This window comes from Cucurbita maxima, unplaced genomic scaffold, assembly GCF_002738345.1.
Source record: "Cucurbita maxima cultivar Rimu unplaced genomic scaffold, Cmax_1.0 Cma_Scf00026, whole genome shotgun sequence".
Taxonomy (NCBI): Eukaryota; Viridiplantae; Streptophyta; class Magnoliopsida; order Cucurbitales; family Cucurbitaceae; genus Cucurbita; species Cucurbita maxima.
Window position 1 is genome coordinate 2,132,364 of NW_019272042.1, and position 9,164 is coordinate 2,141,527.

The following is a 9,164-nucleotide window of genomic DNA, read 5'->3' on the forward strand; positions in this document are numbered from 1 at the left end:
TTTTTTTTTTTTTTTTTTTTTTTTTTACTTTTAAAAATTTCAACTATATCTTCCAATTTTTTTAAACTAATTATAATATTTTACTGTTAATTTTAGATAATACTTTGTTTAAAATTTACTTGAGAAGAGTTTCAAAATTGTTAGAAATCACAACCATCTGCAACGGTATGATATTGTCCACTTTGAAAGGCCTCAGATTCTATTGATATGGCTACTCTGATACCATGTTAGAAATCACAACTATGGTATGATATTATCCACTTTGAGCATAAGTTATCATTTGCTTTGGCTTCCTCAAAGGTCCATGTGGGCTCCCAAAAGATATTGTCCACTTTGAACATAAACTCTCATTTTCTTTGGGCTTCCTCAAAAGGTCCAATGAAGATAATATTCTCATTTATAAACTTATGATCAACTAACTACCGATTCACTCCCAATAATTCTCAACAAAAATACCCTTTAATATTCAAATAAATTAAAAAAATGTAAAAAAAAATGTTGGGATATAGAGTCTGATGACTAGATCTAGTAGAAATATATTTGAAAGATATTTTGCAAAGATATAAGATAGAGATATATATGTAAAAATTTGATAAAGATATATACCTAATTAGATAAAGATATATTTGTTATTTGTTAGATTATATAGTCTAAATCTTGGAAAGTAGTAAATTGAAACCATATACAAAGATATTTAGATTATATAGTTTAAATCTTTGGAAGCTATATTTAGTAAATTGAAACTATATATACGCACTGCTCTAAAACTGTATTTCCGTTTTTCTCCTATTTCTCTGTATAAAACTTTTACCCAATATTTTCTGTATTCTGGTTGTACCAATACCTATGGTAATCAATATAAACCTTTAGCCAATAGCTATATATTTCTCCTTGTATTTTCTCTCTTCTATTTTTTGTGTTCATCGTCATCTTTGTATTTTCTCTCTTCTATTTTTTGTGTTCATCGTCATCTTTGTATTTTCTCTCTCATATTCTTTGTGAGTTCATCATCGAGTGTGTTGAGTGTATTGAGTGTGTCGTTAAGCGATCCTAACAATTAGTATCAGAGCTAATAACTGGTATCGATCCTAACAAAAAAAGTGTTTGAAATTTTCATTAATACCTCTTATAAACAACTTTATATTTTATTAAAAAGTTAAAAAAAAATCTTATTGTTTTAATAAGAAATGATCCGATTGATACTGCACGCAAGGTGTTTGTTGAAATGTCAAGTAAGGGCTGCCCACCTGACGACGTTTGCTGTACGACTATGGTGTCTTCAGTGTGTAAGTAGGTAAAATTGATGTTTCTTGAGAGCTTGCGGGAGGATTTTAAACCGGAGTTTTACTGTTTATCATGCTTTGATTGATGGGATGTGTAAAGAAGAAAGAATTGAAGTAACAATCAACTTGTATAATGGGTAATGGAGCTGACCCGAATTGGGTAACTCTCTGTTGGTATGAGACTTTAAAGCAAAATCAAAAGCAAAGTCACGAGAGTTTATATTCAAAACAGACAATATTATACCATTGTAGAGTTATGTGATTCCTAACTTCATATCAGACTCATGCCCTTAATTTAGACATGTCAATAAAATCCTCAAATGTCGAACAAATAAGTTGTGAATCTCGAATGTGTAGTTAAAAGTGACTCAAGTGTCAAACAAAAAGTGTACTTTGTACGATTAAGAGGAGACTATTCGAGGGCTCTATAGGCCTTAAGGGACTCCCCTCTACGTTGGCTAATTTAGGGAATAACATGGATTTATAAGTAAGGAATACATCTCCAGAAGTTCAAATAAAGCGACTATAGTTGCTATTATTATTGATGTCCACTTTATTAATGATCTAGAAATAGAAAACAACCACAACAACATTACTTGCTAGGTGCCATGATCGCTAAATTGGATTTAGCGATGTTGCCATCGGCACCCTTTGGATAGAAGCCCCCAGGAACATGCTCATTACCCCCACCATACACAATCCTTAGAATTTCCTCGGGTGTTCTTGCGTATGAGATTGAGTACTCATTTCCAGCAAGCACGTTCCCTGAGATCTTACCCTCACCACCCTTGTCTTTGGGTACCACAATGCCTTCATCTTTCATGCCTGCACGTCCTAGCTTATTCCGCAGTTCTGAAATGCGCTGTGTGAACTCTGCCACTGTCACTCCATATGGTTCAACCCTTTTCGTTGCACGTTCATAAAGAAGAGTTCTGATTACTGCATCTTGACCCGATTCAACTCCTAAAAGACCTGCAACAAGCTGAGACATTGGCTCGTAGGATTGTGTTTAGTGTTATGTATGTCTGTTAAGATTGAAATTATGTTTGAATTTCAGGGAATACCCTCTTGGAGGCAGCGGATTTGAGCTTTGGATTTGCTCCAACATACCCAGTTAGTCCAACGTAAGGAACGATGTAGCTTGCGAGAAGGAAGTTCAAGTCATTAGCATACGGATCAAAAGGTGGTTTCAACTTACTATCAAAGGTTCTGTCCATCACTTTGGCAAATGACTCTGAACTCAAGTTCAGCAATGGCCTTGGAAATCCTTTCACTGTATCTTTAATTGCCCTGCATGCATAAATTATGGGATGGGAAACGTGTTACCAATAAAGATGTATTCCTTCACGGTAACCTCTTAAGTAGTCGATGTGGGACTCCTCGAACAAAGAGTGCACCACAGAGCCTCCCTTGAGGCTTATAAAGCCCTCAAACAACCTCCTCTTCTCTAGAGTCCTCGAACAAAGTACACTACAGAGCCTCTCATGAGGCTTATGAAGCCCTCGAACAACCTCCCTTCCATCGAGGCTCGACTCCTTTTCTTTAGAGCCCTAACACTTGAGTCACGTTTTACTACACTTTCGAGACTCACAACTTTTTTGTTCGACATTTAAAGATTCTATTGACATATCTAAGTTAAGGGCATGACGGTAATGACATGATATTGTCCACTTTCATTATAAACTCTCGTGACTTTGCTTTTATTTTCCTCCAAAGGTCTCGTAATATATTTCTTACTTACAAACCCCTTAATTAGCCGAAACTCCTCTCCCAACAATTCTCAACAAAACGACGCGTGTGATTCACGTGAAAGTAAAATCAATGGGACGTCAACTAGAAAAACAAATACCTCAAGTGACCAACTTCCTGGTAGGCGAACTGCATGATGATGTCCTTGATGAAAGGACCCAAATTGGCCATTTTAGCGCCAATAGGCGATGGCCCTCCCATGGTTAAATACGGTGCAACTTTATCCAAACCATATCCAAGAGAGCCAAACAAGAAGAATTCAGCTTCCAGGTACTCTAAATTCAGTGGGAATTCTAAAAGATCAACATCTGATTGGGGAATCAAATGGTCTGCTCTTCTGTGAATCGCAGTACAAGGAGTTAGCAGCTGGAGGGTGATGAGGAAGCTTACAGCAATGGCGGTAATGCTCATACCACATTCTGCCATGCTTTGATATCATTCACTTCTCTACCTTTGTTACAACATGAGTTTTAGCCTCACTTATGTCCATTTTATAAGCTCTTTGCTTGTAGAATTGGTAAAAATAGGAGAAGAATAGATGGCAGGCTAAGGATGCAGACTTAAAGTTCGATTGCCACATTCTTTTGGATGCCGACAGCTGCTCGTGCTACAAAACAAGGTTAGTAGGTGGACCCTAACTTAGACATGAATGGATGTTGTCTTTGCATGGCCATCCGACGTCCACGCTTTTTGATCATTAAACTAAATTTTGCACCCTACATCTATGGATGTTCAAATTCAACTTTCACTAACGATGCAGTAAAACGCTTTTACTTCATTAATTTTTTAAATATAAGTTAATTAATTAGAGAGTTTAATTCATTAATTTTTTAAATAATTAATTTTTTTTATATTAGGTGTCCCTTCTAACTCATTAGAAAATTTTGAAATATTCAAATTAATATTTTATATATAAAATATAAAAGAGAAAATATATTTACTTAAAATTGAAATTAATATTTAATATTTAATATATTAAATTTGAAAGTTGAAATTAAATATAAAAGAGAAAATATATTTAATTTAAAACTTCAAATTAATATTTAATATATTTATTAAATAAAAATAGAGAAAATATATATTAATTAAACTGTGTAACGTAAATATATCCTACAACATCACAACAAAATCAAGAAAATTAATATTTTAATATTTGGATTATTTTGATCATTAAATAACTTACTCGTTTCAAATAGCATAATTGATCAGATCAAGCGCTAAACATGCCATATAAAAATGGATAGAAACTTAGGACAAAGGCTCATTTTACAAATATAATTTAATGAGTTTATATGGCCTCTCAAAATAAAATTCTTGACCTTCACGAGCGAGTTTATAACATCGATGGTAGTAACATAATCCATGGTTTATACCCTTCACGTTAGTACGGAAAATTCCCTCTTTATTGATGATCACTTTTTTGGTGATCTAGAAATAGAAAGCAACTGCAGAGCATTATTTGCTGTGTGTCTTGGTCGCTAAGTGGCATTTAGCGATCCGACCATTGGCACCATTCGGATAGAAACCCCCAGGAACATGCTCATTACCCTCACCATACAAAATCCTTAGAACCTCCTCGGGGGTTCTCGCGTATGCGAGTGAGTACTCATCTCCAGCAAGCACGTTCCCTGAAGTCTTACCCTCGGCACCCTCGTCTTTGGGTGCCACAGTGCCACCATTGTCTTTGGGTGCCACAGTGCCACCATTGTCTTTGGGTACCACAATGCCTTCATCTTTTGTGCCTGCATGTCCTAGCTTATTCATCAGTTCTGAAATGCGCTCCGTGAACTCCGCCACTGTCACTCCATATGGTTCGACCTTCTCCCCTGCATGTTCATAAAGAAGAGCTCTGATCACTGCATCTTGACCCGATTCGATTCCTAGAAGACCTGCAACAAGCTGAAACATCGACTCGTAGGAGTGTGTTTAGTAGTTAGTGTTATGTATGTATGTAAGATTGAAAATTGTCTTTGAATTTCAGGGAATACCTTCTTGGAGGCAGCAGATTTCAGCTTTGGATTTGCTCCAGCATACCCAGTGAGTCCAATATTAGGAATGATGTAGCTAGCGAGAAGGAAATTCACGTCATTAGCATATGGGTCGAAAGGTGGGTTCGTCCAACAGCCAAGGGCTCTATCCATCACTTCGGTAAATGATTCTGAACTCAAGTTCAGCAATGGCCTTGGAAATCCTTTCACTGTATCTTTAATGGCCCTGCATAAATTCGTGTGATGTGAAATGACCATCAGAGATTCACATGAAAGTAAAATCTAGTTAGGACCGCACAAAAACGCACATACTCGATCTAGATGAATACAAAAAGCTGGAGAGAGAAAATGCAAGAAATAATATAGGCTAAAGGCTTATATGGATGACTTCTACTTAGAGAGGATATAAAGAATACAGAAAGTAATACGTATAACAATTGAATAACCTAAAATAGGTAGCAGGCTCCATAACCCGACAAAGTCAACTAGAAAAATACCTCACGTGATCAACTTCTTGGTAGGCGAATTGCGTGATGATGTCCTTGATGAAGGGGCTCAACTTGGCCTTTTGAGCACCAACAGGCGATGGCCCTCCCATGGCTAAATCTGGTGCAACTTTATCCAAACCATGTCCCAGAGAGCTAAATAAGAAGAATTCGGCTTCCAAGTACTCTAAATTCAGAGGGAATTCTAAAAGATCAACATCTGATGGGGGAATGAAATGGACTGATTCTCTGATACTTGCAGTACAAAGAGATGGCAGATGGAGGAGGATGAGGAAGCTTACAGCAATGGCGGTAATGCTCATACCACATTTTGCCATGCTTTGATATTCACTTCTCTACCTTTGTAATAATATGAGTTTCAGCCCTCTCTTATGAGCATTTTATAGGCTGTTGCTCGTAGAGTTGGCAATATACAAATTTATCTCTTTCGAAAAAGAGAAAAATAAGTTCACGATGTAATGAAAATACAATACAGAGACTAAAATAGAATAAATTCAAAGTATAACGTATTCCTTAAAAGGTTGGAGTAAACTTAAAATATACAAGAGACCAACTTTGGAAGAAAGATGGGAATGAAGGGAAGAACTGATACTCATCAAAAGCAGCATTCATGATTCAATCAGATTTCCCGTTAACAAGAAGCAAGAACAATCCCAATATGTCTAAAATTGGGTCAATAATGAATAGGTAAAGTTTCCAATCGGGCAGAGTATTAGAAATTTGAAATTAGATAGCTATGATCCATCTTATAAACACATCCAACTTTGAAGCTCAACTCAGCCTGAAAATTGTAACTAATTGTTGGTATCATTTACTTCCAACCATATTTTTCCACTCAAATTGCTAATGCCTCAACAAATTGGTATGAGATTAATCATTAATCTAGCTCTACAAACCCAACCGAAAAATAGATGCATCATAATGATTCCAATAGGATTTTAAATTTTTGGCCTAACATGTTAACTCGTTGACATTTTCAGATATTCACAAGTTCGACATCGACATAATAACTTGGTTCCCATGGAGAAACAGTTGCGATGAAGATAATTCGACATCGAGTCACGTGTGGTTTGTTGACATGACCTAAAACCTACAAGTCTTTTAACTGGTGAAGGGCACATAATTCAGGGAAAATAATGGCAGTTTCAGTAACTTAATACCTGAAGTGAAGCAAAACTCCATCACAGAATCGTAGAATTAGCTCAATGCCTTCACGGCCCACTCCGAAGCGAATGCAGATGGTATCAATCATGTGCCATTACGTGATAAGATAAGGACAAATCTAACGCAATTCGCCTATCCATTTATTAAAACAAACCTCATTACAAGAAACTCACCTCAACTTCTACTGCCAAATCGACACTATCCATTTATTTTTTAGTTCCATTTCTCAAGCCTCTGTTACCTGCAGCAGATTTGATGGCCTTACTTCCGCTGTCATCGTCATCGTCGACAATAATAATCCCATCTTCAATATCATCACCATAATCATCCAACTCATCTTCACCATCCCAATCCAGTGAATCCTCACTATCATAATCATCCATGTCCTCTTCCTCTTCTTCTTCACTGTAGTCATCTCCTGCACGAAGGGTATGAAACTCGGGAGGTGGAGGGCAATCTTCAGTGATAGCAGCATCCCTCTTAATCACAAGATGTCGAATTACTCTTTCATCCATATCTAACATGCTCTTAAATTCATTAATCCATTTGGCCTCCAGTTCAAAATTCATCAATATGTAATGTGCATAATTGGCTTTCTTTATCTTGTAAGCCAACCTTCGCATTCCCCAGTCACTCAGTCTCCATATCTTCCCTTTCTTCTCCCTTATAAAACCTGCAACAGCATTTTCTATTTAATCAGAAACTGAAGGAAAATTCAACAGGAACTCCGAAGAAACATAGATGCAACTAGGATCAATAAGCTGGTGTTGAGTTTCTGAGCCCGATGGTCAAAAGTTATGACTTGCACAAGTCATGGAATTTACATGTAACAGTCCAAGCCCACCGTTAGCCGATATTGGCCTCTTTGGGTTTTTCCTCTTGGGCTTTCCCTCAAAGTTTTTAAAACGCGTCTGCTAGAGAGAGGTTTCCACACCCTTATAAAGGGTGTTTCGTTCTCCTCCCCAACCGATGTGGGATCTCACATTACATGTTCGCTACAACACCGTTTAGAGAAAACAGCCTTGCAGGCAGCACAAAGTCACAGCATAAGAGAGCAAAATTGTCAAGATAGTTGCATTACCTTGAACTTTCTCATTTACACTCTCAACCTCTTCTGCGTTCTTCTCGTGAATTAAGAAGACTACCTCATAGTGACGCACTGCAGTGACAAGAAAGGAAATACACCACTTCAAATATAAACAAATACAGGATGAAACTTTTGCCTTCTTTAGACAATAGTTGGGCGAGAAAAATTACACAAACTAAATAAATACAACCTTTTCCTTCCTGTGTTAATGATAAAAACATCAACTCCCTATTCATTGTGTTGTATTAATCATAATTGACCACAACAAGCAGAAAGTAAGCTTACTTTGTAGAACTTTCGATTCACTTTCCAACTGAAGGTTCAAATATTCATAAAGCTTTTCTGCAAAATTAGGGCAAAAGTGAAATTGATAACTCCTGTTCATAGCCACCATAATCTTCTAAAAGAAAAGCCAACGAATGGATCAAAATGAAATAGAAATAATCACCTTCTTCCGCATCAGCAAATTCGGGGAGAAATTGACCATCTTCAGCAACTCTTTTCTGCGAATCAAAACCAAAAGTCCACTCAAGAAATTTCTCCCACTCACAAAGTATATAAGCAGGTTAAACGTCAGTATATCTGAGCAGCTTCCTATCAAACTTTTGTACTGATCTCCAATATCTACGCCTAGGATTCTCGATTCTTAGAAGTTCCTCGAGTAGCATATCAGAGAACCTTCAAAAAGCACTTGAAGCAAAGAAGGTATCAAAGAGAATGACATTCAAACAAACCTCCACGAATTCTCGGCTTTCTAAAATTTCCGCTTCTCGGCTCTTAGATTCAAACCAGTTGGAAATAGTTCAAAGAGCAAAGAACCGCCGAAATTTGAAGATAATGAACAGATGACGACAGACACATAAAAATATATAAAGACTAAAAAGAAATGAGAAGCATTAAAACTGCACCTCCTTAAGCAGAACAGCTTCAGGGAAGAAGCCGGTAGTCTCATCAGGTTTGGGAACAGAACGGTGGCTGTCGTCCTTGTTAGTATTGGTTTTCTTCGCCGCGACAATTGCGGATTTTCTTGCGAATCCAGTCGGTAGATTGAGAGTGCGGAAGGAAGAGCATACATTCGGAAAATCAGAGAAAAGGCTTCGTGATCCCCAGAAGCCATTTCGAGGCAACAGAGTGGGAGCCTTGAGAGAAGGATAAGCTGAAGAAGAAGAAGGGGAGAAAAGAAGAGTATCCATGGTGTACGGAAATGGCAGAATCCGGGATGGACTGAAACGATACCGTTGTAATCGTCTTAAGATATTTATACTAAAAAAAAAAAAAAAAATTAAATGCTCCATTATTAAAAAAAATAATTAAATTAAATTAATAAAAATATTTAAAATTGTGTACTTTGTTAAAAACAAAAAAAAAAAAAAAAAAAAAAAAAAAA

General features: G+C 36.7%; 3 protein-coding genes across 4 annotated transcripts; all 3 read right to left on the reverse strand.

Annotated features, from left to right (window-relative positions):
• Window positions 1-1,821: 1,821 nt before the first annotated feature.
• LOC111499294 (desiccation-related protein PCC13-62-like) lies at window positions 1,822-3,489 on the reverse strand. Its single transcript, XM_023150851.1, has 3 exons — window positions 3,133-3,489; window positions 2,348-2,573; window positions 1,822-2,265 (listed from the first exon to the last, which is right to left on the reverse strand). The coding sequence occupies exons 1-3, from the start codon at window positions 3,456-3,458 to the stop codon at window positions 1,876-1,878; spliced, it is 942 nt and encodes a 313-aa protein (XP_023006619.1). The 5' UTR covers window positions 3,459-3,489; the 3' UTR covers window positions 1,822-1,875.
• Window positions 3,490-4,454: 965 nt separating this feature from the next.
• LOC111499289 (desiccation-related protein PCC13-62-like) lies at window positions 4,455-6,771 on the reverse strand. The gene is made up of 4 exons (XM_023150845.1): window positions 6,687-6,771; window positions 5,518-6,616; window positions 5,021-5,246; window positions 4,455-4,931 (listed from the first exon to the last, which is right to left on the reverse strand). Exons 2-4 carry the CDS (start codon window positions 5,841-5,843, stop codon window positions 4,488-4,490), a joined length of 996 nt encoding a protein of 331 aa, XP_023006613.1. The 5' UTR covers window positions 5,844-6,616; window positions 6,687-6,771; the 3' UTR covers window positions 4,455-4,487.
• LOC111499293 (30S ribosomal protein S6) lies at window positions 6,650-9,003 on the reverse strand. 2 transcript variants are annotated; one of them, XM_023150850.1, is made up of 6 exons: window positions 8,686-9,003; window positions 8,226-8,280; window positions 8,063-8,119; window positions 7,772-7,849; window positions 6,932-7,363; window positions 6,650-6,822 (listed from the first exon to the last, which is right to left on the reverse strand). In XM_023150850.1, the coding sequence occupies exons 1-6, from the start codon at window positions 8,968-8,970 to the stop codon at window positions 6,809-6,811; spliced, it is 921 nt and encodes a 306-aa protein (XP_023006618.1). In that variant the 5' UTR covers window positions 8,971-9,003; the 3' UTR covers window positions 6,650-6,808. The 2 variants fall into 2 exon arrangements, with proteins under 2 accessions (XP_023006618.1, XP_023006617.1); XM_023150849.1 differs by having other exon boundaries at window positions 6,650-7,363.
• Between the last annotated feature and the right edge of the window lie 161 nt (window positions 9,004-9,164).

Excerpts from the sequence above, each read along its gene's own strand:
- LOC111499294 (XM_023150851.1), bottom strand. The coding sequence starts at position 3,458 with ATGGCAGAATGTGGTATGAGCATTACCGCCATTGCTGTAAGCTTCCTC. Across the intron at positions 2,574-3,132 it reads CAGGAAGTTGGTCACTTGAG|GGCAATTAAAGATACAGTGA; the intron begins GTATTTGTTTTT and ends TTATGCATGCAG. Across the intron at positions 2,266-2,347 it reads AATCCGCTGCCTCCAAGAGG|CTTGTTGCAGGTCTTTTAGG; the intron begins GTATTCCCTGAA and ends CCAATGTCTCAG.
- LOC111499289 (XM_023150845.1), bottom strand. The coding sequence starts at position 5,843 with ATGGCAAAATGTGGTATGAGCATTACCGCCATTGCTGTAAGCTTCCTC. Across the intron at positions 5,247-5,517 it reads CAAGAAGTTGATCACGTGAG|GGCCATTAAAGATACAGTGA; the intron begins GTATTTTTCTAG and ends GAATTTATGCAG. Across the intron at positions 4,932-5,020 it reads AATCTGCTGCCTCCAAGAAG|CTTGTTGCAGGTCTTCTAGG; the intron begins GTATTCCCTGAA and ends TCGATGTTTCAG.
- LOC111499293 (XM_023150849.1), bottom strand. The coding sequence starts at position 8,970 with ATGGATACTCTTCTTTTCTCCCCTTCTTCTTCTTCAGCTTATCCTTCT. Across the intron at positions 8,281-8,685 it reads AAGCTGTTCTGCTTAAGGAG|AAAAGAGTTGCTGAAGATGG; the intron begins GTGCAGTTTTAA and ends TTTGATTCGCAG. Across the intron at positions 8,120-8,225 it reads ATTTGCTGATGCGGAAGAAG|AAAAGCTTTATGAATATTTG; the intron begins GTGATTATTTCT and ends CTAATTTTGCAG.